Genomic DNA, 25332 nt, shown 5'->3' with positions numbered 1-25332 from the left:
ATTGGGCACGGCCCCCTGAGCCCTATCCCTGCAGGGCAAGGCCGGGTTTGTTGTGTCTCCCCCCTCCCTACGTACTCCTTGGGCCCTATTTACAGATTCACAGTTGGGGGGCAGGGAAGGGGGGTGGAGGGGGCGCCCCTCCTTCCCCGGCCCCCTGGGGTCAGGGTAGGGGGGTCCCGTTGGTGGCCAGGAGCTTCTTGTCCTTAGGGGGGCCTCGGCGGGGAGAGCTGGTCAGCTCTGGGTCTGGGCGGCCGGGCGGGGGCTGCAGGCTTCGGGGTGGGGTCCCGGCAGGCCGGGTCTGGGCGCCATTCTTCTCGTCTGTGGGGGAGGAAGCGATCTGGCTTCAGGAACCCCAGGGGTACCGAGCCCAGGGATGTGCTCCAGCAGGGGAGGTGGCTGCCAGGGGTCACACACGCCAGCAACCAGGCCTGGCTTCCCTAGACCAACAAGGCACATGTCCCAGGCGCCCCCAAACCTAAGGCTTTGGCAGTCAGGCCACGCCCCAGTGAGGCCTGGCAGGCCCAGCTCAGGAGACATCCTCAGAGACTCTGGTTACAGCACCGTCTGAGTCCCCCGATCATGGCCAAAGGGCCCCATTACTTTCCACTGGTTGTTAATGGGGCCCAGTGGAGCCCACAGCAGATTGTTTGGGGGTCTCGGGCTCTCCCAGCTGGGCCTGCATGACTGCGGTTAGCGTTCTGTGGGGCCTCACTGCCCCAGACTAGGGGACTGCGGTGGCAGTGCTGGTTACCAGTAGCCATGCAGTAGTCTCTGTAGGACCCAGAATAGTGCCTGTAGCAGAGGCCAGCCCCTAAGAGGCACTGATTGCTGGAGGCCTTGTTGCCATAGCCACCAATGGGGTTCCCCCTCTTTGGGGCAGACCCAGAGGTCCCCCATTGCCCCACTCCCCTTATAAGGCATGTGGCTCGGGCCCTGGGTGACTGTGCGTCCTACATCTTTGAATGCATGCCCTTTTAGGAACTCTGGCTGTCAAGGCCAGCTTTCCTTGGCAACCGGGTCTGGAGAGGTTCAGGGGGCCTTCCTCACTTCTGGTTGCCCTGGGGAACCAGAATGACAGAAGGTGGAGTTTCTCCAGCTCCCTGCTACTGAGGCCCTCCCTCCAGGTGCCTTGCTGTTAGCTTGCTTAGCCCATGCGGGACCTCTGATCTCCAGGACTGTATGATAATAACTTGTTGTTTGAACTGTGCAGTTTGTTGTTTGTGACCCTGGCCTCGCTGATCCCTGTTTGCTAGGGAATTCTGCTCCCGATGACCAGGGCTGGTGGGTGAAGGGAAGTCCCTTCCCCCTGGAGCACAGACCTCGCCCGCTCCTGGGGGAACGCCCAAGTCCTTGAAAGCCAGGCCCAGCAAGGCCAGAAGAGTCTGAGCATCTGCAGAGAGGATGACCAACTTGTCCCGGTTTTAGCACTGAAACTCCTGCATCCCAGGGACCTCTCCATCCTGAGCAAACCAGGATGGCCGGCGACCCTCCTCCAGAACACAGTCCAGGAGCCTCTGTTAGCGGAAAGCTCCGCTACCTCCAAGACAGAGATGGGTCATCCCCTTAGGGATCCCTGGAGGTTCCCTCCCTGGTGAGGCCTTCTCAGGCTCAGGATGGCCTGGTTCCCTCGGAGCTCAGGCCCCAGCCTCTCTGGGAACCTGCTCCCAGCATTACAGGTAGGACCTAAGGGCGACAGCAGGTGGGCCCTGTTGCCCCACAGCTGAAGCCTCGCCAGTAACACCCCCCCCCCGCAGCACCTGGCCGCCAGGAAGTCTCCCCTCTGCCCCATGGGTGCCCCAAGGTGCCTCCCACCTGCCAGGGCCTGCACGGAGGGCTGGTCATGAGTGCTCAGCAGCTGAGCCTGGATGGTCTCTACAACCCGCTTGAACCGACGGCTGGGACCTGGAAGGGGCAGGGAAACAGACCGATGAAACAAAATCCATATTTTACAACAAGATGAGAAACTTCAAACACAACAATTTTCTCTGCCAGTTTGGGCCTCTTCCCTCCCCTTTAGTGTGTGCTGTGCATCTGCATTAACCACACCTGCTTAGGAGGTAACCTTCTTAATCTTGTCAGGGGCCACGAAGACCCATGACCCACTACTCGCTTTGTACCTGGATTGTGTAAACTGTCAATAACACGCCATTTAATGTACAGCCCTCTGTCTCAAAAATTTATGTAACTGTGGTTTGACCTCTGATGGCGGAACAGTCTCGGAGCTTTCTGAGCGGCTGTTCCTGGGTTATAATCCTCACTTTGGCTTGAATAAAGTTTTCCACTTTTTTCTTAGATTGACCGATTAATTTTTTCGTTGCTGTGCATGGCATAGCCGGCAGGATATGAGAGACACCCACCAGAGGGCACCTGGAGTCTACTGGAACCAACGCTAAGTACCAGCATGGGCCCATTGGGCCCCCCCCAGCTTCTCGGTACTCCTCAGGTGTTCTGACGAGTTTTCCTGATAGCTGGATCTCATTGTTTGAGTGATGATTCTGAAAATTTTATTCGAGCTGTTTTCACTTAAGACTTGGAGTCTTAAGGGGCACCGGTGTATTCCCTAGGCAGGACCGGGGGGTCTGGGCAAGAGGCCCAGGGAAACATTAGGTGGCTGGGTTTTTGTTAAATTTGGCTTGAATGGAAGACTTCCCTGGTAGTCCAGTGTTTAAGACTCCTTGGCTTCCACTGCAAGGGGGCGTGGGTTAGATCCCTGGTTGGGGAACTAAGATCCCGCATGCCGCCCGCCCCCCTGCCCCGTGAGGCCAAAAAATAAAAAATAAAATAAAATAAAGAAATCTGGCTTGAATTAAAAAAAAAAAGTTGCTATGCGGTCTGAACAAAACTTTTGCTAGTGAAATGAGAGACTGAATTATTCAGCTCTTAAGCAAAAGGGAGACCCATCATAACCATTAAGTAAATACTGCTCGTGGAGGTGTGAGGGGGGATGGGCAACAGAGGCTGATAACCTAGAACTCCGAGCACCTGTGATGGTTTTAGGCTGTTGCAGGGAGAAACTGAGGCAGGTAAAAGAGTCGAAGTAACCCACGGATAACTCCTTGGGGAGCTAGACTCAGATGCAGTGCACATGCAATCCACCACACTGCCCTCAGAAAGTTGTTTAGATCATATTTCATATCTGAATTAGGCTATTAGACATTAGGCTGAATTAGACATTAGTAATGGGAAATTGTGCCTCAAAGGCCAAACATCTCCCGTTCAGACAGCCACCAATGGGAATACCAGCTGCGCTTATGTATGTTTGCAACTACTTAATTGGAATTAAAGGAAATCTGTCCTGAAATGGCCGAGATAGGTTTCTTTTCGTTTTTTTTAAAAAAATATTTATTTATTTATTTATTTGGCTGCACTGGGTGTTAGTTGCGACACGTGGGATCTTTTAGTTGTGGCATGCGGACTCTTAGTTGCGGCATGTTCTAGTTCTCTGACCAGGGATCAAACCCGGGTCCCGTGCATTGGGAGCACAGAGTCTTAGCCACTAGACCACCAGGGAAGTCCCCAAGATGGGCTCCTTTAAGCACCCCAAAACTGATTTTTCATGAGCAGTTAAACCCTGCAGTCTCCTGGACCTCTGTCCGCAGGGTCTACTGGAAACGACAGTAGTTAAGAGTTTTTCTCTTTTTTAAAATTAGGTTAGCAGGGGAAAATATTTGTAGCGCTAGCTTCTAGGATCTTTTGAATTGGGAAAACTTCTAAACTGTAAAATTTTAGAGACCTCTCATCTTATTTTCCTATTTTCATTAATACTTAGAATTTTGAAAGTCTTCAAAATTCCAAAATAGCCTCATTGAGGGACTTCTCTGGTGGTCCAGTGGTGAGGACTCAGCACTTTCACTGCAGGGGCCCGGGGTTCGATCCCTGGTCATCCCTGTTCGGGGATCCCGCAAGCTGTATGATGTGGCCAAAAAAAAAAGGTCTCTGAAAGATTTGTTGCAGAAGGCTAATGAAAGATCAATGATATAAAAGGTGACTAAAGCTTTACTGCTCCCCCTATCCTCCTTTATTTTAGTACTCATTCTAATAATCCTGTCTGAAATGCCTGTCCACTCTGACGATGCCATTAAATGGTTACCTTTAGAAATGGGACCACCTGAGGCTGTAGGTGAGCCTCTTCAGATCAAAGGCCTAACTGACTGGCCACAGTTAAACAATTTCTTAAAACCCAGGGAGGATGCTCAAAAGTGTTTGTAAATGGATTACCAAGATGGGAGGCCACCAGTATGACTAAACTGACCACAGCTGAAATTTGGAGCCTGATAGGAATATGGGGGGTGGGGGGTGTCTTCTCACCTAAGCTAAACGAGGGAAAGTAAAACATTCCAACATAGGTGAATGGGTATGTCAGTCCATTGATCAAACACTGAGGTGGCCACCCAATTCTTTAGGAATTAAGAACTGTCCTTGTTTTACAAATCTAGTCTTTACAGGACCAGAGGTGCGGCTCCAGAAACAATCCAAAACCCACCAATCCTTTTACCACTCCCAAAACCTTCCCTCTTTATCTTAAGAGGCTTGTTAAGTATTGGAGAAAAAAAAAATTCTGGCCTTAAGAGAACAAAGTCCTTCTAGGAGAACTTGCCTTTCTCCTCCTATGCCTTTGATATGCAAATATGCTACCTGGTCTCCTCCAGGAACTCTTAATTCCACCATCTTTTTAAAATGCAAATTTCAGGAAAGGTAACTCTTATAAAAAGAAAGAACAAAAGGGAGACAGGTAATTTGAATCCAACCTGTTTTGTAACTGATTCATAGCTGACATTCTGGAATGGAAACTGTGGGGTGTCTGTCTGTGTGTTTGTATGTATCTGTATACGTGTGTTGAAAACGTGTTATTGCCAAAATTAGTTTGTAAGTGGAAATTATACTTACAAGGAAAGGAAATTAGGCACTTTATATAAATTCTCAGAAATAGAAAAAAACGAACCCCAATGACTTTCAGATTTGCGTGAACTGGGAAATATTGAGTATAGCATTAATATCTGGTACTAAATTTAGCTGAAGCTTGTTGCATTAAGACAGACATGTCTTTAGAATCATCAGCGTTAAGTGTAATATTTTTATTGTACCTAGGTTTACTAGAAATGAAATGAGATATTATTCCTGTTACAAAGTTTGTCAGCAAGAAAAATAAGTAGATGTGATGAAACTTTTCAGTAAATAAAATACATGTAAATGAGATAAGCACTTTTAGGTAAACTCTTTAGGAAAAATTATGTTTTGGGAATGTCTACCTAAAGTAGTCTCTCCAGATTTTGATAACTTGAAACTTCATAGAGTTTTGCTAAACTAAGTTAAACTACAGGAATCCATTGAATATCCAGATCCTTTCTAAATAAGATACTGGAACAGTAATTACTGAATATATGCTTCCTTTTACAGAGAAACTAAAGGTAATTAGGACTATTAATAAATATGGTTGGGCTTCCCTGGTGGCGCAGTGGTTGAGAGTCCGCCTGCCGTTGCAGGGGACACGGGTTCGTGCCCTGGTCCGGGAAGATCCCACATGCCGCGGAGCGGGTGGGCCCGTGAGCCATGGCCGCTGAGCCTGTGCATCCGGAGCCTGCGCATCCGGAGCCTGTGCTCCACAACGGGAGAGGCCCGCATACCGCAAACAAACAAACAAATAAATAAATATGGTTGATGCCACACTAAGACATTTTCTGTGGAAAAAAAACCACTTTTTCTAGAAACTATAAACAGTATTTATAAGTTTGCTACCCTATGGGATGCTAATGTAAAAGTTCATACTTGCTTACTACTTAGTTTGTGCTAGAAACTAAGTTTTAAGGTTAAGAATTATGCATATGTAACTAAAGCTACCAAAATAAACGTTTCAGTATGCAAGAAAAGTGGCAGGTATGTTTTCAGTAAAAGACAGTATAAAGAATGGAAATACCTTTTGTTAAGGGAAAAGAAACCCCGAGGAAAAAGTTCCGTGCATGTTCAGGATTGGCTAAGATTAAATTGAATTTAATTAAGTAAATGAATTTTATATTTATTTATTTATTTATGGCCACACCCTGCGGCTTGTGGGATCTCAGTTCCCTGACTAGGGATCAAACCCAGGCCCTCAGTAGTGGAAGCACCGAGTCCTAACCACTGGACTGCCAGGGAATTCCCGTAAATGAATTTTGGTATTAAAGTGTTACAAAACCTGAATTTGGTTTTCTCTCTACTAAGAGGACAAAGTTTTCTGAAAATATTGATCTGCTTTTGAAAACAGATTGTGAAGTTTCTTTAGCTGGTAATCTGTTACAACTTTCAGTATTTGCTTTTGAAATTTTTTTTGTGACTTTGGTTAAGTGAATACAGTGACCTATGTCCTACTTGACCAATTGTTTTGAAATCTTTTTGATTTTTTTTTTAATTAATTATTTTTGGCTGCGTTGGGTCTTTGTTGCTGCGCACAGGCTTTCTCTAGTTGCTGCGAGCAGGAGCTACTCTTCCTTGTGGCGCGCAGGCTTCTCATTGCGGTGGCTTCTCTTTGTTGCGGAGCACAGGCTCTAGGCGAGCAGACTTCCGTAGTTGTGGCACACGGGCTCAGCAGCTGTGGCTTGCAGGCTCTAGAATGCAGGCTCAGTAATTGTGGTGCACGGGCTTAGATGCTCTGCGGCATATGGGATCTTCCTGGACCAGGGCTCGAACCTGTGTCCCCTGCATTGGCAGGCGGATTCTTAACCACTGCGCCACCAGGGAAGTCCTCTTTTTGATATTTTGACGAACTTTCCAAATATCAAATTCTAACCGAAGTTCTTTTGACCGCTAGCTAACTTTGGGATGCTTCAGAGAGGTCCCCTGGAGCATCTCAGAGAGAAATATTAAACTAATTAAGTTCATTTTATATGTTAAATCACATGGGAAGCATTGTCAAATGAGAGGTTATAAAATTTCTTAGGTTGTATCACACAGACAAATGTCATTAATATATATATATTCTAGAAATTATATGGAATTCCTAAAAATCTGGTATGTCCTGATAAAATGTTATCAATCATAATTCTAGTAATTATTTTAAAACGTATGTCACAGCAGTAACAAAGTTCATTTGTCAATCGCATTGGAAACAGGTCTTTAACCTTGACTGTTAAAGTCTTTTGTCATTTATAGACAGTTATTGTTGTACTCTGATGCTTTTGCCAAAAAAAATGCTTCATCGTCAAGAAGATTCATAGAAAGGACTGTTTGACAAGTACAGGTTTCTTTTTTTTTTTTTTTTTTTTGCGGTACGCGGGCCTCTCACTGTTGTGGTCTCTCCGGTCGTGGAGCACAGGCTCCAGACACTCAGGCTCAGCGGCCATGGCTCACGGGCCCAGCCGCTCCGCAGCATGTGGGATCTTCCTGGACTGGGGCATGAACCCGTGTCCCCTGCATCGGCAGGCGGATTCTCAACCACTGCACCACCAGGGAAGCCCAAGTACAGGTTTCTGATAACTTTCAGATCATACTGCTGAACTGGGTAAGAAATTAAAGCATACTAATGGAAAACCTGGTGGCTTCATAAAACTGTTATGAAGATTAAGATCAAGAATTAGTCACATAGGACTGAGAGAACTGATGAATATGGTTATAATTTGGGGGTTTTGCCTGAAATATTGCTGGTTTTTAATCTGTGTTTTCCAGATATAAGGAAACCCTTCCCCTCAACCTAATTATGACTTGACTTGCAGCAATTTGGTAAATTATTCCTTTATAAGCAGAATTGAAACATGTATCTTTTCTCTTTACCTGTTGTCTCTAGATTTTAGAAACTCTTAGGTTCCCAGCAGCTTTCTCAGGTAGATAAGGAAAGCCACCTCCTGACAGGTGCAAGAAGCCCAAAGTATTTTAGGGACCTCAAAAAGAGAGGAATTCATCCAAATACACAGATATCTCGGGTGGAATCTGTGACACATCTTTGGCATGGATTTCCTGGTCTCAAGAGGTTTTTTAAAAGTTCAATCTGAGGGACTTCCCTGGTGGTCCAGTGGTAAAGAATCCGCCTTACAATGCAGGGGATGCAGGTTCGATCCCTGGTCAGGGAACTAAGATCCCACAGGCTGTGGGGCAACTAAGCCCTCGTACCACAACTACTGAGCTTGTGCGCCTCAACTAGAGAGCCGGCGTGCCACAAACTACAGAACCCACGCACTCCAGAACCCCGGGTGCCACAACTAGAGAAGAGAAAAAACCCACACGCCACAACTAGAGAGAAGCCTGTGCTCTGCAACGAAGAGCCCACGCACCGCAATGAAGGATCCCGCATGCCTTAACAAAATCCCGCTTGCTGCAACTAAGGCCGATGCAGCCAAAAATTAAAAAAAATAAAAAATAAAAAAAATAAATCTTTAAAAAAAGTTCAATTTGAGAATGAATATATGCATATGTAAAACTCAATCACTTTGCTGTATACCTGAAACTAGCATGACATTGTAAATCAACTATACTCCTAAAAAAAAAATTCAATCTGAGATCCTTTATGAAAAGTTCCAGCACAGCCAATTTAAAACAGTTTATGTTTGGAATTCCCTGGCGGTCCAGTGGTTAGGATGTGAGCTTTCACTGCTGTGGACTTGGGTCCAATCCCTGGTCAGGGAACTAAGATCCCACAAGCTGTGTGGTGAGGCCAGAAAATAAGTAAGTAAGTAAATAAATAAATAGGGGCCTCCCGGGTGGCACAGTGGTTAAGAATCCGCCTGCCCATGCAGGGGACACGGGTTTAAGCCCTGGTCCGGAAAGATCCCACATGCCGCAGAGCAACTAAGCCTGCGTGCCACAACTACTGAGCTGGTGTGCCACAACTACTGAAGCCCGTGTGCCTAGAGCCCATGCGCCACAGGAGAAGCCACTGCAGTGAGAAGCCCACACACCACAACGAAGAGTAGGCCTTGCCGGCCGCAACTAGAAAAAGCCCAAGTGCAGCAATGAAGACCCAATGCAGCCAAAAATAAATAAATTGAATAAAGTAAGATAAATAAATAAAACAGTTTATGTGGTCAATTAACCAGACTTATTTTGCAAACAAATTAGTCTTAATTTGGCTATATTTGGTAGAAGTGAGAGTAATTTTAGAAAGAAAAAGATTACATTTCAGTGGATATTAAATTCTAGTTTTGTTAATGGAGGCCTATATTTACTGCCTAATAATGAACATGCACAATGCAAATGCAAGATAAAAGTGGCATAAATCCTAGTGGACAACTTGGAATTGACCTTTAGTCCGTGCCAGACATCTTACTAGTACAACCTCCTAAAGGGAAAGAAATAACTTGGCTATTAAAACTCAACATCAAGGGACAGGATGGACTCAGGGCCAAGTAAGCAACCACCTTTGCATCGAGGGACCAAATATTTGATCACCTAAGGCTTTCTGAACGGCTGTTCCCCAATTATAATCCTCAGTTTGCCTTGAATAAAATTTTCTTTTTTTTTAGATGGACTGATTAATTTTTCCATCAGTAAGACTGACTTGAGGCTGGGGACAGGGAAGGCGCTCCCACCCTGTGGAACCAGTCCCTCCACCCAGTAAACGACTCTTCTCCCTTGCCTCAAAATCTCCCTATTGGGGCTGGGCATAAATTCATGGTTTGCAAGTGGGACTAAGAAAGATTCGACTTAAAATAATGATGTGCGTTGTTTTCTATTTAAACGGGTTCTAGTTGAGGCCATGAAGACCCAGAAACGTAAGAAAAATAAATGGGAGGGGAAAAAATCTTAACATTGATAAAGTTCTGCATGTTAGTCTTTAAAGAAGAAAAAAAAAAGGAGCCATAGTTCATTTTTTTTGTTTTTGTTTTTGTTTTTGTTTTTGTTTTGCGGTATGCGGGCCTCTCACCGCTGTGGCCTCTCCCGTCGCGGAGCACAGGCTCCGGACGCGCAGGCTCAACGGCCGTGGCTCACGGGCCCAGCCGCTCCGCGACACGTGGAATCCTCCCAGACCGGGGCACGAACCCGTGTCCCCTGCATCGGCAGGCGGACTCTCAACCACTGCGCCACCAGGGAAGCCCCATAGTTCATTTTGGTGATGTAATTCCCCAGTGCCCCAGAGCAGCTTGGTTAAAAACTCTAGGAGCAAGCTCATCTCCCAGATGTGCCATGTTAAGATTGGTGGCAAGGACAACAAACAGAGGTATTCCTCATTATCCAAACTCTTGTTATCAGGACTCAGGGACCAAGTAGAATTGGAAGCAAGGCACTTCTGTGGTTTTCATCTCTTGTGCCAACTCTTGATTGGCTGTGGCTGCCTGCAGCAGAGCTCAGCAGAAAAAAGTGTTGTGATCGATTGGTGATGTCTGCTCTGGGTGTAGGAATGAGTTTTGACAGCAGAGCACCACAGTCTTAATCTAGGAAGAGTCCAGTGCTTTGAGGTCAGGAGGCCTCGGTTGAGCCCCAGCTCTGTCACAGTCTGCCGTGTGACTCTGGCCAAGTCAATTTACCTCTTTAGGATGCAGTTTTCTTCTCTGTGAAACCTCAAAGGCTGCTGGGAAGCTTCAAGGAAGTAGTGCACATAAAGCACTTGGCATGTTGTGAAGGAGAGGATGTGGGGGGGGTGTCTGGGAGAGGACAGGGCTCACAGAGTCAGCACCATCTCCTCCTCCTGCTTGCTGCTCTCCTGGGCTGCTACCCTATCTCAGCTCTTTTGAGCATCCCACACACCAGGCTGGGGGCAGCCGCACCAAGGGAAACTTACCGGAGATGAGAGTAAAGGTGACAGAGTAGATGCCACCACCACCGCTGCCGTCCCGCCGGGGGGAGGGCTCTGGACCCTCAGAGGAGCTGATGTCCACCTGGAAGCGGACGGGCTTCTGGAAGACGGAGGGGCCACCACTGGCCTTGTACTCAGCCCTGAAGCTGGTCTGTGACAGCACACTATGACTCAGGCTGGGGATCTGAGAGAGGTGGGGGGCAAAAGGAGGGGGTGATTTCAGCGACCTGACTCCAGGAGACAGATGAGCAGCTCTATGACCAGCTCTGCCCAAGGAACTACCAGTCCCCTCAGCCACCAGGGGGAAAGAATAACAGGAAAGGCATTGGGAGGCCCCACTGTCCGCTGGGATTTGTAGTTTTCTCTGCCTTATAAACAAGGTATCAGAGGAATGATTGAGCAACTGAATCCTGAAGTAATAAGGACTCTCATATCTGGTGCCAACCCCAGGCTCCAGAACCACATGAAACAAACTTCCTTCCTCCACAAACACTGGCTAAAGTCACATCTGTCTCAGAAACTTTAAGTCCCATGAGCCCCTAAAGCAAAAAACCACAGGACCCAGTGGACAGCCCTAGAGTCCACTGGAAAAAGTAATTCCTTTTGCCAATCTCAGACCTGGTGGTAGGGAAATGGCAACTCACTAGTCCTCGGTGGATGCTAATATGTGGGAAATTGTAATTCAGGATCCTGTTTCACCAATTCCAAGCCCCAGGGCGCAATAAACCTCTCCTGCCTCCATGCCCCCACAACGACCAAACCCAACTCGGGTTGTAAAACTACAATTCTCATGAGCCCCAGGTGGAACTCAGGCCAGTGCTAAGGTGGTGAACCCCAGAGGCTGCTGGGATTTGTAGTTCTGTGGTGGCGAGGTTGCATGGGGACCCAGGACCCTCACCGACAGGAAGGCATGGACAATGTCCGCTTTGATGCTGCTGAGAGGTTTATCCTTTAGCACGAGAAATATTTGTTCTTCTTTGTCCAAGGAGATGAAGTTCCCGAACCAGGAGCGTTTTGCCAGCCTGAATGGGAGGGGATGGTTGGAGGTGGGTCGGGAGGGGGCTAAGGGAATGAAATCCCCCCTCAGGCCCCTCTTCCCTTCCTTGTCAGACTCACTCTGGAGAGGACTCTGGCGTCAAGCTGGACATCTCCTCGGCAGTGGGGACTGGGGAGGGGAGAGCATGGTCAACATATGTCCATCATCCTGGTGTCCAGTACACAGGCCAGCAGTAGCCTCCAACCAGAGGTTCCAGACCCCAGAGTCTATTCACTTCCCAGCAGCTAAACCCCAAATGGCACAGGCATGATGTTCCTTCTAGGGATGGGCCCCTGGCTAGGCCACGCCTCCCGAGGTGAGGCTTGCTAGCTATGAGCCAATGGGAAGATGAGCCAGAGCACTGAAGGGGGCGCGTCTTTCAGACGAGCTCCTCCTCCAGAGTTGGAGGCCCCGCCTCTTCTCTCCCCAACACCTGAATCTCTGCTCACAACAGCATCTTCACTGAGGATGTGTGAGTCCAGGCCGCCAGCCTCTTCCTTCCCGGGGACACAGATGTTAGACCCCAGCCCCCACCCCCATATTAGGACTCAGGAGTCCGCATCCCCACCCCCTTCACCCGCAAAGGACCTCCATACCCTGCATCTTGCGCCGGTGAAAGCGTGGGGAGCCCAGGAAGCTGTTGCGGATGGAGTTGAGACGACTCCTCCAGGCGGCTCCCCCGACGCCACCGCCGGGGCTGGGGGGCGGTGTTGTCCCTGGGGTCCCAGTGGGGCTGGCCCGGGGCGTGTGCAGGGGCGAGTGCAAGGGGGTCCCCCCGGAGGAGCGTGGGGAGCCTGGGGGGCCGGGCAGGGGTGTGGAGCGGGCACTGGGGGGAGGGGGCTGCTCCCCGGCGCCCCCACCCCTGGGGCCCCGAGAAGGCAGCGTCTGCGTTTTGGAAGTCGGTGAGCCCCCACCCCGGGCCTCATCTCCAGCGGGCTCCGGTGAGAAGGAAAAGACCGGACTCTGCAGAGTGGTGGAGTCGGGTGAGAGGGTGGACTCAACTCTCAGGAGGCTCTAGGCCCACTAGCACACACTCACAGAGGTGCACCCCAAAGCATGCTGGAACTTGTAGTCCAATTATTTCCCCCAACCCCCATTGTTGTGGGGGAGGGCAGGGACTTTTTCTATCATGCTGACTGTAAACCCAGCAGTGACTAGTACTCAGTAGGCGCTCAACTAGCTTTTGTTAACTGAATAAATGGAACCCTTCAGACACACTGAAAACGCAATCCTGTTAAGGTGGGAAATGGCCAATGGACTAAAATACTAATGAGGCCTTGGGTCTTTGGCCCTTTAGGGGCAAGGAGGCATCGTCCCAAGACTTCATGGGAGTTGCAATTTCTGCTGTTTCATCTTTGCTCCACAGTGCCTTCACTCCCTTACCCCTTCTTAATCCATTTGGGACCTGGCCTTACCCTTGGGCTGCTCAGAGGGCTGGATGACAGACCAGTGGAGGCTCCACTGACACTACGGGATCTGTTTTCAGGACAGATTAAGAAAAAAAAAAAATCAGGTGGGAGGGTTTCAGAAGGCTCAGATGTCCTCTGCCTTCCACACTCCTTTGAGATGAGGAAACGAGGCCCAGAGAGGGGAGGAGACTTGTCCCAATCACACAGCACCTTTGAGGTGGGTATGGGGTTAGAGCCCTGAACTCCCTCTCCACCCAGGGCTGTGGATCCCACTGGAGGGGCAGGGGTTCCCACCTCTGGCTGTGCTGGGCCATCTCCAGGGCCCGTCGGGTGGGCACCGGGGAGCCACCACCCCCGGCATCCGTGATGCTCAGGACTTCCATGGACTTCCGCTCTGGCCGCCGCTTCCCGTGACGGCTCAGCATGGGGGAATCCACACGCTTCCGGGGTGGGTCTGAGGGCCGAGAGTTTCAACCCAATCAAAAGATACACTGGTCCAGCTGTACATGGCACTCGTACAGATGGGGAAACTGAGGCTCAGAGTGGAGAGGGGTTTTGACAAAGGTCACAGAGCAAGTCAGGGAGTCTAAACGCAGAAGCTCAAGGCCTGCAGCACTTTCTTCCCTCAGGAATCTGGGGTCTGGACTCTGAGCCTTGCCCTTCTCACCAACATCATTCCGAGGAGGTAGGTCCTGGTCCTCACAGCTGGGATACCGCTCCTTCCGATCCAAAAGCAGATAATATATCATCTTTTCTTGGTTCTCCCTATGGGGGATGGGGGGTGGGTAGGAGAGCACTGGCGTCAAAGGTCAGGCCCCAGAGATGGTCTCATCCCCTCCCTATGTCTGTGGCTCTGTGGGGCTCAGTCCACTCAGTTTCCCTGTCTACGGTTCCATTCTCCTAGGTATCAATAGAGTTGGTCCCTTTGTCTCAGTGTACATCTCAGCCTCATTTTACTCAACGTTATTAATAATTATGCTAACACCTGAGCACTTACTATATGTAAGCACTACGTGAGGCACTAAGTTGGCCTCAGCATCTATTAATACTTTTCAGCATCGTTTCTTTTTCCCACTGGTCCTACCACCCCCTCCAGGTTCCCCCTAGAACAGCTCCTCGGGGGAGCTCTGAGCCACGCCCTTTCTAGTGGCCTGGACCTCCCCATCAGGGGAGTCTGCAAGTGTGCAAGGCTCCGGCGCGCCCCCTGCCGGCTGTTGGGAGAGCTGCAGAAGCTCACCCCATGTGGCCAGGGTGTTATGTGTTAGAGTGGGGGGGGGGTCTTACTCCTCGCTGCGCAGCTCGCGATGCAGCCGCTCGCGGTCCCTGAAGCAGCCCAGTGAAGCCATGCTCTCCAGGACATCAGGGTCCAGCTCTCCGTTTGATGGCAGGCTCCGCATGGCCACCCGGCGGCCTGGGGTTGGCTCCAGGCACGGGTCCGGCTCGTGTTTCCCTCCCCTGGGGAGGAGAAGAATTGTAGCGAATCGGGCATCTCCTTCAGCGGAGACTCAGGGGTCCCGGGTCCCAGCCTGCTCCTTTCTTGGGAACCCAGGAGTCCGGGCCCCGGCCTCTCCCCCCTCACACCCAGGAGTCCAGGCCCAGGAGTTCGGCCCCAACCTCTTCTCTACCTGTCTTCCTCCCCTAGGACCCAGAAGTTCGAGTCCCTAGCCCCTCCTTATTCAAGACCCTCGATATTCCGCCCCCTAGCCGGCTCTCCTGCTTTGGGAACCCACGATATTTGGGGTCCTCTCCCTCTGCCAGGGACCCAGGTGTCCAGTTCCCCCATACTCACAGGTACCAGGGATGTTTCTGAATTTGCTCCAGCTGTGAGGGGCGTGGGTCGTAGAGGAGCAGAAGTGAGATCGTTTGAACACAGTAGGCACGCAGTGAAAGCAGACTGGGTGATGCTGGGGGTCCCTAACGTGCCCCCTCCCCTCCCCTTCCCCCAACCAAGGGCAGTACAACAGCACGACAGCTCATGTCTCCCCCTAGTGGCGGCTGTGCGGCGCATTCTGACTACTCCGGACCGGCCGGGTTACGGGTCCCGCATGCGCAGTGGCAACCTGCCCCGCTCCGCTCCGCCTCAGAAGGGCCGGTAAGCACTTGCGCACTCCCGCTGTGTGTGTGTCGGGGTAGGTGGGCAGGACCCCAGGGCCAGGGCTCGGCCAGCGATGCCCCTCCCAGCCGTCACCCCAGGGACTGACGGGCAGGTCTGGAAATCCATCCTCATGACTCCCCTAGGGATTCTGTCCCCACCACCCACTGTCCCTCCATCCCCGGCCCCCCAACTCACGCTGAGCCTTTTCTCCGGCTCCACTTCGATCATCCCCCTCAGGAGGCTCTGGCAGTCTGGAGGAATGAAGTGGGGCATGTGGAAGACGCCTCGTTTCACCTTCTCCAGCAGCTGGCGGAGGTTGTCATCGTCGAAGGGCAGAGCCCCCTGTGTGAGAAATAACAGACCCCTCACACACAGAGCTTACGAGAGCTGATTCCAGGCGAATGCCTAAGCGCCTCACACGCATTGACACATTTAGTCCTCGCCGCAGGCCCCAAGAGGTAGGGAGCTAGTACTATCTCCACTTTGCAGGTGGGGAAGCTGAGGCACGGAGCCATCCAGCAATTTGCCCAAGACCATCTAGCTCTGAGTGGCGGAGCAGGGATTTGACAATGGGCAGTCTGGCTCCAGCACCTAAGAGGCTGGGGCCGCAGTTTGGAGGCTGTCCTTTAAAAACATGCTTCTCCCAGGGAGTTCCCTGGTGGCCTAGTGGTTAGAATTCTAGGCTTTCACTGCCATGGCCCAGGTTCAATCCCTGGTCTGGGAACTAAGATCCCACAAGTTGTGGCAAAATAAATAAATAAACAAATAAAAATGAAATCATGCTTCTCCCTAGTTTCAGGAGGGGTAATCTTCATTCATTTTAAAAAAGTGAGCGTCCATTACAGCTCAAGGATCTAGGAGTGAACAAAGCAAGCCCTTGCCCTCCTACAGTTCACACCCCATGTGGGAGAGGCTGGTGAAGGAGCTATATAGTGATGGAGTGATTGAGGTGACACTGGAGCACAGACTAGGATGAGTGAGGCCTATGGGAATCTGGGAGTGTAGCAAGTTGAGTGGTGTGCCCCCAAAATTCATGTCTACCAGAACCTCAGAATATGACCCTGTTTACAAATAGGGTCTCTGCAGATATAATTCATTGAGGATCTGGAGGTGAAATCGTGCAGGCATTAGGGTGGGCCCTAAATCCAATGCCTTGCAGAGGAGGGGAAATCACAGAGAGATATCCCTCAAGGAGTTACACACACAATGACAACTCTGTTAGCTGCCAGGAAGGAGATAGCCTACCACAAGGAAATCTGACCATATGGGAGGAGTGAAGGGGGCCGGGATAGGCTTCCTGGAAGGGCGACAATTGAGCTGAGAGCTAAAAGAAGTCTAGTATTAACTAGGTGAGCAACCAGGCTGGCAGGGATGGAAGAGCAGGTGCAAAGGCCCTGTGGTAGGAGCTGGGCTGATATTCCCCAGTATGGTTCTATTAATCATTACAGTACTGTAATCAGGATCAGTTAGTAAACAACCACTTTCCCAAGTGCTCCAAGTCCTCCTGGCTGCCCCATCCCTTTCCGGGGAACCCGCCTGGGCTATCTCACAGTTCTGTGACTGAACAGTTAGCTCCAGGCACAGAGAGGGGTGCTCCCAGGATTTTGCTCTGTTGTGAATACCCACACCTTCCTGGTACCAGTTAAATATTTGGGAAACAACCCCTGAGGTGAGGATGGAAGTAAATGTTCTATGCTTCCACCAGGCAGGACTGTTCTAGAAACGGGGCAGGAGAGGTGAGGAACACCTTACCACAAGCAGGGCGAAGAGGATGACTCCACAGCTCCACATGTCTGCCCGGCGGCCATCGTACTTTTCCCCCTGGAAGGGAGAAGGACCAGCCATGACGTTCATCTCTCCCAGGCTCCCTCCGCTCCTCTCTCCCCTCCACCTGCCCCTCACTCACCTTAATCACCTCTGGGCATGCATAGTGAGGGGACCTGAGAGAGAGAGAGGTGGTATGAGCTTCTGGCCGGCTTCTGACCCCCTCCCTGAGGCGTAGGAGGCCAGGCCCCCACTCACCCACAGCTGGTCTCCAGGAGGCTGTCCCCCACCTGCAGGGACGCCATGCCGAAGTCCGCGATGCGGATGTTGTTTTTCTCGTCCAGAAGCAGGTTCTCAGGCTTCAGGTCTCTGTGGCTGAGACAGGATGGTGGGACTCAGGCCTCTGCCCTCTTCCCGGAAGCTAAGGCCCCATTCACTATTCTCAGAGGGGGACATGTCTGGAAACTTCTAACTAGGGACGTTTTCAAGCATGCCCCAAGGTTGGAATGACAATATAGGAAGCCCCATGTACCCACCCACTAGCTTCACCCATTATCAATTCGGGGCAAATCTTCTCTTATCTCTATCCCTACATATGCTCTCCTTCCCCCACTGGACGATTCCGTAGGAGACCCCACACAGTGTATCATTTTATCCACAAATATTTGAATATGTGTGAAGTGAGATATTTTGAGGTAAGCAGGCAGATGATACTGAGCTGGTTCTTAAAACATTCAAATATTTGAATACTGAATAATAAAAAAAAATACTGCCACCCCAAGCCCATCACTGGTCCCCCCCCCCGGGGACAAACTCCTCAGGATGTAAGGGTTAATGTCTGGGGGAGGTGGGGCGGAAGATTCTAGTTTCTCTTGGAAGTGGTCCTTAACTGGGTCATACTTGTTAAATCTGTTGACTATCGCCCCCTGGAGGCCAGTGTTTTTAATGTCAGAGTCTAGACACTTAAGGTGTTGACAAGTTAAATGGGCTGCCTTTTCATCACCAAGATTCACTCCCAGGTCTCAGCCCCTCCACCCTGATCCCCATCCCAGAGAGGGAGGTGTGCAAACAGATGAGGCTGAAAGATGAACTGGAGGCATCTATTTTGTACCTTAATTAATCATTAAAATGCTGCATATTGAATATCTTGTTTTGAGAGCTGAAAGCAATTCAATGAGGAAAGGAAGATCTTTTCATATGGATGTTTATGTGCAAAAAAAAAAATGACCCTCAACCTTTACCCCACAACATATACAAAAATTAATTCAAAATGGTTCTTAGGCCTAAATGCAAGAGCTAAAACTATACAACTTCTAGAAGAAAACACAGGAGGAAACCTTTGTGACCTTGAGCTGGGCAAATTTTTTTTTTTTTTTGCGGTATGCGGGCCTCTCACTGTTGTGGCCTTTCCCGTTGCGGAGCACAGGCTCCGAACATGCAGGCCCAGCAGCCATGGCTCACGAGCCCAGCCGCTCCGTGGCATGAGGGATCCTCCCGGACCGGGGCACGAACCCGTATCCCCTGTATCGGTAGGCAGACTCTCAACCACTGCGCCACCAGGGAAGCCCCTAATTTTTTTTTTTTTTTTTTGCTGCATCACGCAACAGGCGGGATCTTAGTTCCCCACTAGGGATTGAACCCGTGCCCCCAGCAGTGGAAGTGTGGAGTCTTAATCACTGGACTGCCAGGGAAGTCCCTGGGCAAATATTTCTTAAATAGGAAAGCAAAAGCATGAATTGTAAAAGGAAAAAAAATCAACAAACTGGAATTCATCAAAATGTAACACTTTTGATTTTCACAGGATATTGTTATAAAAATGTAAAAGCATGTCACAAACTGGGAGAAATTACTTGAAAAATATACATTTGATAAAAGAGTTGTTCTTAGAATAAGTAACTCTTAAGAGTTATTCCTAGAATTATCCCTTATCCTAGAATAAAGAACTCTTACAACTCAGTAACAGAAAGACAAATAACTCAATTAAAAATGGGCAAAGGATCTGAACAGATGTTTCTCCTAGGAAGATATACAAATGGCCGATAAGCACATGAAAAGATGTTCTACATCATTAGCCATCACGGAAATGCACATCAAAACCACAATGAGGGCTTCCCTAGTGGCGCAGTGGTTGAGAGTCCGCCTGCCGATGCAGGGGACATGGGTTCGTGCCCCGGTCCGGGAAGATCCCACATGCCGCGGAGCGGCTGGGCCCGTGAGCCATTGGCCGCTGAGCCTGCGCATCCGGAGCCTGTGCTCCGCAACGGGAGAGGCCACAACATTGAGAGGCCCGCGTACCGCAAAAAAAACAAAAAAACAAAAAAAAAACCCTACTGAATTGTACGCTTTAAAGGGGTGAATTTTATGATGTGTGAGGGTTTTTTTGTTTTGTTTTTTGGCCGTGCCGTGGGGCTTGTGGGATCTTAGTTCCCCGACCAGGGATCGAACCCATGCCCCCTGCAGTGGAAGTGCACAGTCCTAACCAATGGACCGCCAGGGAATTCCCTATTATGTGAGAATTATATCCCAATTTTGAAAAAGGGATAAAAGATTTATTTGGGGGCTGCAGGACTCTGGCTTCCAGTCAGCCTGCTATGTGCTCCCAAGGGCCTGCCTTCTGGGCAGTGCTCATTCTGGCCTCTCTCAAGCTGCCCCCTCACCAGATGGAGTAGCTATGGCAGAAGTCCAGCGCCGACACGATCTGGCGGAAGAACTTCCGGGCCTCCTTGGGGGTCAGTCTCCCCTTCTTTACCAGGTAGTCGAACAGCTCACCTCCAGACACGTGCTCCAGAACCAGGTACCTGGGGGACATGGAGGACGCAGAGGGCTGGAAGGGGCATGTGGAGGACCAAGGAGCCTGGTCTCCCTCTTCCAAACGCACAAGACCTCAATCCCATTGGCCCCTGGAGGCAGAGAATCCCAATTCTCATGAGTCCCTGGGAGGAGGAGGCTCCCATTCCCATTAGCCTCTGGGAAGCAGAAACTCAATTCCCATTAGCCCTGGTCAGCATGTCAGTTTCAGGGGTCAACACTTTGACTAGTTGTCCTCAGGAGATAAGGCAATTCCATTAGCACCTGGAGGTCAGAGATCCCAATTCTCATAGGCCCCTAGGAAATAAAGCCCTGTATTTCCATCAGCCTCTGGGAAGCCAAAGTTCTCATTCTTATTAGTTTCTGGGATGCAGATAATGGAATTTTAATCTATTTTTGGATAATGATATTTGCAGTGTGTACCAAATGAACAGTCAACATCTGTGAGCTAAAGCCTACAACTCCCATCAGCCCCTGGGAGGTAAAGACTCCAATTCCCATCAGTCCTTGAGAGAAAGAGACACTAATTCCCATCAGCCTCTGGGAAGCCAAAATTCAATTCCCATCAGCCCCGGGCAGCACAGACTCCCATGTCAACTTCAGGAGTATTAATACTTTGACTCCTAGTTGTTTCAGGAGATAATGCAACTCCATTAGCACTTGGAGGAGACCCCCAATTCTCACAGGACTTTGGGAAATAAAGACCCCCACCCCAACCCCTACCTACTCCCATTACCCTCTGGGAAGCCAAGCCTCTTATTCCCATAAGCCTCTGGGATGAAGAAACTTGAATTCTCATTAACTCTTGGCAAAAACGAGTGCCTTGTGCACCAATCTAAGTCAATTTCTGTGAAGTAAAAGACTACAACTCCCTTCTGCTCCTGAGAGGTTAAAAACTCCCAACTCCCATAAGCCTCTGGGACATAGCCACCTGGATTCTAAACACTCCAAATCCCCTCAGGCTCTGGGACGTTAAACCTCTAATTCCCATCAGCCCCTGGAAAACAAAAGCTCAATTTCTATGAGCTCTTGGAAAACTAAGGTTCCTCTGTGAAGCACAAACTCCCATGGGCCCTCCCTCCCCACAGGGACGGTGGAGTGAGAGTGATAGCTCCACGAATCAGGGACAATGGCCCCTCCCTGCCGCCACACCTGGGGAAGCCTGAGGACTACAATTCCCATGAGCACCTGGGGCTGGCCAGCTTCCTTCCTAGGGAAATCCACCCTAGCATCTGATGGGTGCTGGAGTTGGTTCATCCTGGGGACTGCCTGGTGGGGGCAGGGGGTTGTCCCCTCTCTCGCTGCCCAGTCCAGCTGTCCCTTGGGTCACCAGAGCCCAGACAAAGGTCTATTGTCTGGAGTCCGGACAGCTGGACCCCACCCCCAATCCTAAGGCGGGTAATCAACTTTGAGATGCAGACTTAGAACTCCCAGGAGACCATTGTTGGGGTGTCCAGTCATAGCACCCAGAGTTATGCTGGGGGATGAAGGGAGCCTCCATGCTCCAGAGAGGGGGTTTGGGAAGAGGCCTGGGGCTTTGCTAGGCCCCATTGCCCTAGCAAATAGGAAAGGGATCTGCCCTTAGCAAGTTGGGTCTGGCTGAGGGCATCAAGATGATCCAGTATCGAGTGTTCCCTGCACCGCAACAGGGCGCGGGACTGGGGCTGGAGAGGAAGGGGGAGGATCAGCCTGTGTCCCCCACTCGGGATGGCTCAGGCTTAGCTGTCCTGTTGCTGGCACACAATCGGCCTGTAGCGTCAGGCCAGCTCAGTGTGGGAACAAGGAGTGTTATGAGTGTGTGGCGGGGGCTGTCCTTGTGCAGTAAGGAAGGGACTGGGCCTTCAGTGGCCCAGCCAGGAGAGCTCAAGTTTCCGCAGGCCCCTCCATGCCTTGTTTCTGGAAATGTACCCCCCTAGGAACTTGGGGAGAGTGCATGGGGGGCTGGGTGTCTATAAATACCTACAAATATTTCTTGTTCTCGTAGACGTCGTGGAGCTTGAGGACATGTGGGTGCTCAATGAGCTTCAGGATGGCAATCTCCCGCTCCACCTGGGGGAAAAGGAATGGAGGTCAGCCTTGCCTCCCTCCCTGCCCCCAGCCCCAAAGGGTCCCCTCTTTCCCCAGCGCACAGACACACCTTCATCAGCACCGACTCGGACAGCTTCTCCCGGTTCACGATCTTGATGGCAACCTTCTGGCCCGTGATGCAGTGGACCCCGAGTTTAACCAGACCTGGGGGATCGGGATTGAAAATGTGGGGTGCGCTCCCAGGGCATTCTCCCCGCCTCTGGCTCCTAAGCCCCCCTTGCCACCCCGTTTCCTCTTTCTTCCCCTGCTGGTTGTTTAACAGTGGCCTGAATCACTCTCACCTGAACGCCTGGGGGCTGACAGCCGCCGTTCCCACCAAACGCAATTCTCTTCCGGCTCCCTGTTGCCCAATTCTGTTCCTTCTGATTGTCCCTCCACCTACCTGCCTCCCCCTCCCTCCACAGCTACCCTCAACTTAAGTTCATCTCTCCACATAGTCTTGCCTCACTGAATCTCCGTAGTTTTGTCTCCTCCAATCTGCCTTCTTCAAACAAACCTCTCTCTCTCTCAACCCATCACTTCCTTGAATTCTTTGCCCTTTAATCTTCTGGAGACACCATGTCTCTCAAGGAATATAATCTTATGATTGCCCCCTTCCCAGACCATCCTCCTCCACCTCCTCTCAAACCGACCTCTCAATCCCCTTCTTTGACCTTCTTTTAATAGCAGCTGTAGCTGGAAGCATGCACACCCCAAGGGTATCCACACTCCCCAAGGGTAAGCCCCAAAGCCACAGATCCAGGAGTCCAAGCTCCCAGCCCCTCTTCCCTCAGACTCCCAAGTCCAGGTCCATGGCCCCTTCCTCCCCCATAACTCAGGAATTCAGGTCAGCAACACCTTCACACTTTTTGCACTAGGATATGGAGTCTGATCCTCTCCCAGCCCTGACCCTCAGCTTCATAGAGATCCTGGACCCAATCCTGAACCTCCTACCCAGAACACAGGTGTTCAGCTCCTGTCTTACGCCCACCCACCTCCCACCTGGCAGGAAAGAGGTTACAGAGGTTTAGGAGCAGTGAAAGATGACCCCCCCAATCCACAGCCACTCCTGAGGGATTTGCCACTTGCATCCACCTTTCCACCTCTCCATTCCTGGCCCCCACATTGAGCCAGCATGCTGGAGAAGGGGCAGAATGCTGTAGACCTCATCGCCCCAGCGTCAGTCCCCCGGTAACCCCAAAGAGGCCCTCCTAGGCCAGAGGACAGTGCAGAGAGAAGCAGCTTCCTGAGGCGCACCCCCATCCCAGCACCTCACCCCGGCCTGCGGCTGTACTGCACCAAGGACCTCAGCTCCCGGCCCAGACCCTGGCTGCAGGCCGAGGTCCCTTTCCCACTGTGGTCTCGGACCCCCCCCACCTCTGTCCCCAAAGGGTGGGAGCCTCTGGGCCCCAGTACCTCCTCCCAGGAGTCCAGGCCCCCAGCTTCCTTCTCCCCAGGACCCCAGAGTCTGAGCCCTCACCCCCTCCATCCTAGACACCCGGCAGTCTGGAACCCAAGTCCCTTCTCTGTGAGGGACTCAGGGGTCTGAGCGGCCAGCCCTTGCCCTTTGAATACCCATGAGTCCCGCCCTCTGCCCCCTATCTCCCCTCGCCCCCGCGCCAGGTGTCCCCTCCCCTGACTCACCTGTCTGTCCTTTGCCCAGAGTCTTCTCCAGCCGATAGGGGCCCACATATTGGGCGTGCTGGGGTGGGTGTGGGTGTGCGTGCGGGAGGTGGTAGGCAGGGGAGCCCCCGCCCCCCTCCTTGCCCCCGGACGACATGATGCCCTTGGTCCCGGCCCGACCGGCCCCCCGGCCGCCCCCCCTGCGGCCGGTCGCCCCGTCCCTCCGGTGGGGGCCGGCGACCGCTCCGTCCCGGCCCCCCCGGCTGCCCCCCACCTCTCCGGGGGTCCCCAGGGGGCTGGGCTGGGCCCCCCCCAGTCGGCGGGCCGCGGAGCTCGGGGAGGGGGGGCTGGCCCGGGGGGGTCAGGCCCCGGGAGTCAGCATGGCCCGGGGGGGCTGCGCGGCCCCCCCTCCCCAGCCCGACCCTGGCCGGCCCCCCCCTTCCTGCGCCTCCCCCCGCCGGGGGGGTCTGAGGTGCGGGCCGGCGGATGCTGCAGGCCGAGGTCCCCCCCGCCCCCCCACGCGCCCTCTCTCCTCCGCCTCCTCCTCCTCTCCGCCTCCCCCCCGCCACCTCGTCCTTTCTCTCCCGCACGCTGACATCACCATCCGGGGACTCCGGGCCCTTCCCCAAAGTTAACCCTTTCGGAGGGGGGAGGGAGGAGCGGGGGCAGGGGGCGGGCCTGGGAGCTGGAGGGATGGAGAGGAAGTGGGAGGATGCTGGGAGGGATGGAGGGATGCAGGAGAGACGATGGAGGGACAGAGATGCGGAGCAAACAGGCAGGGGCTGAGGTGGAGCTACACAAAGGGAGATGAAGTCTGACAGGAGTCAGGGAAAGAGACAGATGGCAAGGGAGATGGAGACCACTAGAAACAGGGATGGGGCAAGAGAGGGAGATGGGGGAACACGCAGGCAGCCAGAGACAGGCAGAGACAGGAGAGATGGGGGGGTGGTCAGAGAGACAGCGAGATGAAGAAAAGGAGAGAAGGTGATGGGGAGAGACAGAGATGGAGAAAACCAGAGATAGAAATGGAGAGAGACCGAGATGAAGGGAAAGAGAGTTGGAGAGACAGGGAGTAGGTGGTGGGGGATAGAGGCAGAGAGATATGGAGAGACAGATGGGAAGAGAGATGAACAGAGAAAACAGAGCCAGAGATGGGGAGAGACCCAGAGTAATGGAGGGGAGACCACAGAGAGACAGCAGTGGAGACACAGAGAGATGGGGGAGAGAAATTAACAAAAATAGAGGGATGGGGGCAGAGAGGGGCAAGATGTAAAGGTAAGGCACAGGGGAAGGTGGCAGGGGAAGGATGGAGGGTCAGAGAGCGGGAGGAAAGGGGAGAGAGAGATGGAAAGGGACCGAGGGGGAGGAACAAAACAGAGAAACAGGTGGAGGGAGGAGTGGAGAGAGAGAGATGGAGAAAGAGAGACTGGCAAAGAGAGATAGAGGTGGGGACCACAAAAGATGGGGGATACATACAGGTGAAGGGCTAGATGCTGGGGGGAGATGGGACAGATTGGACGGGCAGAGAAAAAGGGAGACGAGACAGAAGCAGAGAGAGGGAAAGCATTTGGGGAATTGCTGATCCAAGGCTCATCTCTGTTCCCCCAGACCCCCAAGCTGTCCACCCAGGCCTCCGTTCCCCACTAGCATCAGGACCCTGTATCCACCCACAGCCCAGGGTGCCGGTTTTTAGATCATCTTGGATCCATACCTCCATTTAGGATCCACGATCCTCCTACAGAGAAACTTCCAGAACCCCTTGAGGTCCCTGTGTGTGTTTTTAGGCCCCTGTCTATTCTCTGTGCCCACAATTGGATCCCGTAGATCTTCA

At 51.7% G+C, this 25332-nt stretch overlaps 1 protein-coding gene across 2 annotated transcripts; it reads right to left on the bottom strand.

Moving 5' to 3' along the window:
- Window positions 1-28: 28 nt before the first annotated feature.
- BRSK1 (BR serine/threonine kinase 1) lies at window positions 29-23945 on the bottom strand. Of its 2 annotated transcripts, XM_082607838.1 has the most exons (19): window positions 23523-23945; window positions 21949-22043; window positions 21775-21860; window positions 19661-19801; window positions 17262-17378; window positions 17146-17179; window positions 16992-17060; window positions 15435-15581; window positions 14934-14965; window positions 14429-14599; window positions 13812-13909; window positions 13439-13598; window positions 13151-13211; window positions 12332-12698; window positions 11816-11864; window positions 11598-11721; window positions 10685-10883; window positions 1813-1902; window positions 29-318 (listed from the first exon to the last, which is right to left on the bottom strand). In XM_082607838.1, exons 1-19 carry the CDS (start codon window positions 23656-23658, stop codon window positions 161-163), a joined length of 2334 nt encoding a protein of 777 aa, XP_082463964.1. In that variant the 5' UTR covers window positions 23659-23945; the 3' UTR covers window positions 29-160. The 2 variants fall into 2 exon arrangements, with proteins under 2 accessions (XP_082463964.1, XP_082463965.1); XM_082607839.1 differs by lacking the exon at window positions 23523-23945 and having other exon boundaries at window positions 21771-21860; window positions 21949-22036.
- Window positions 23946-25332: the final 1387 nt, after the last annotated feature.

The sequence above is a fragment of the Mesoplodon mirus genome (assembly GCF_964341445.2).
Source record: "Mesoplodon mirus genome assembly, chromosome: 19".
NCBI classification, from domain to species: Eukaryota; Metazoa; Chordata; class Mammalia; order Artiodactyla; family Ziphiidae; genus Mesoplodon; species Mesoplodon mirus.
The sequence above is the reverse complement of the archived record's forward strand: the minus strand, read 5'-3'. Positions and strand labels throughout refer to the sequence as shown.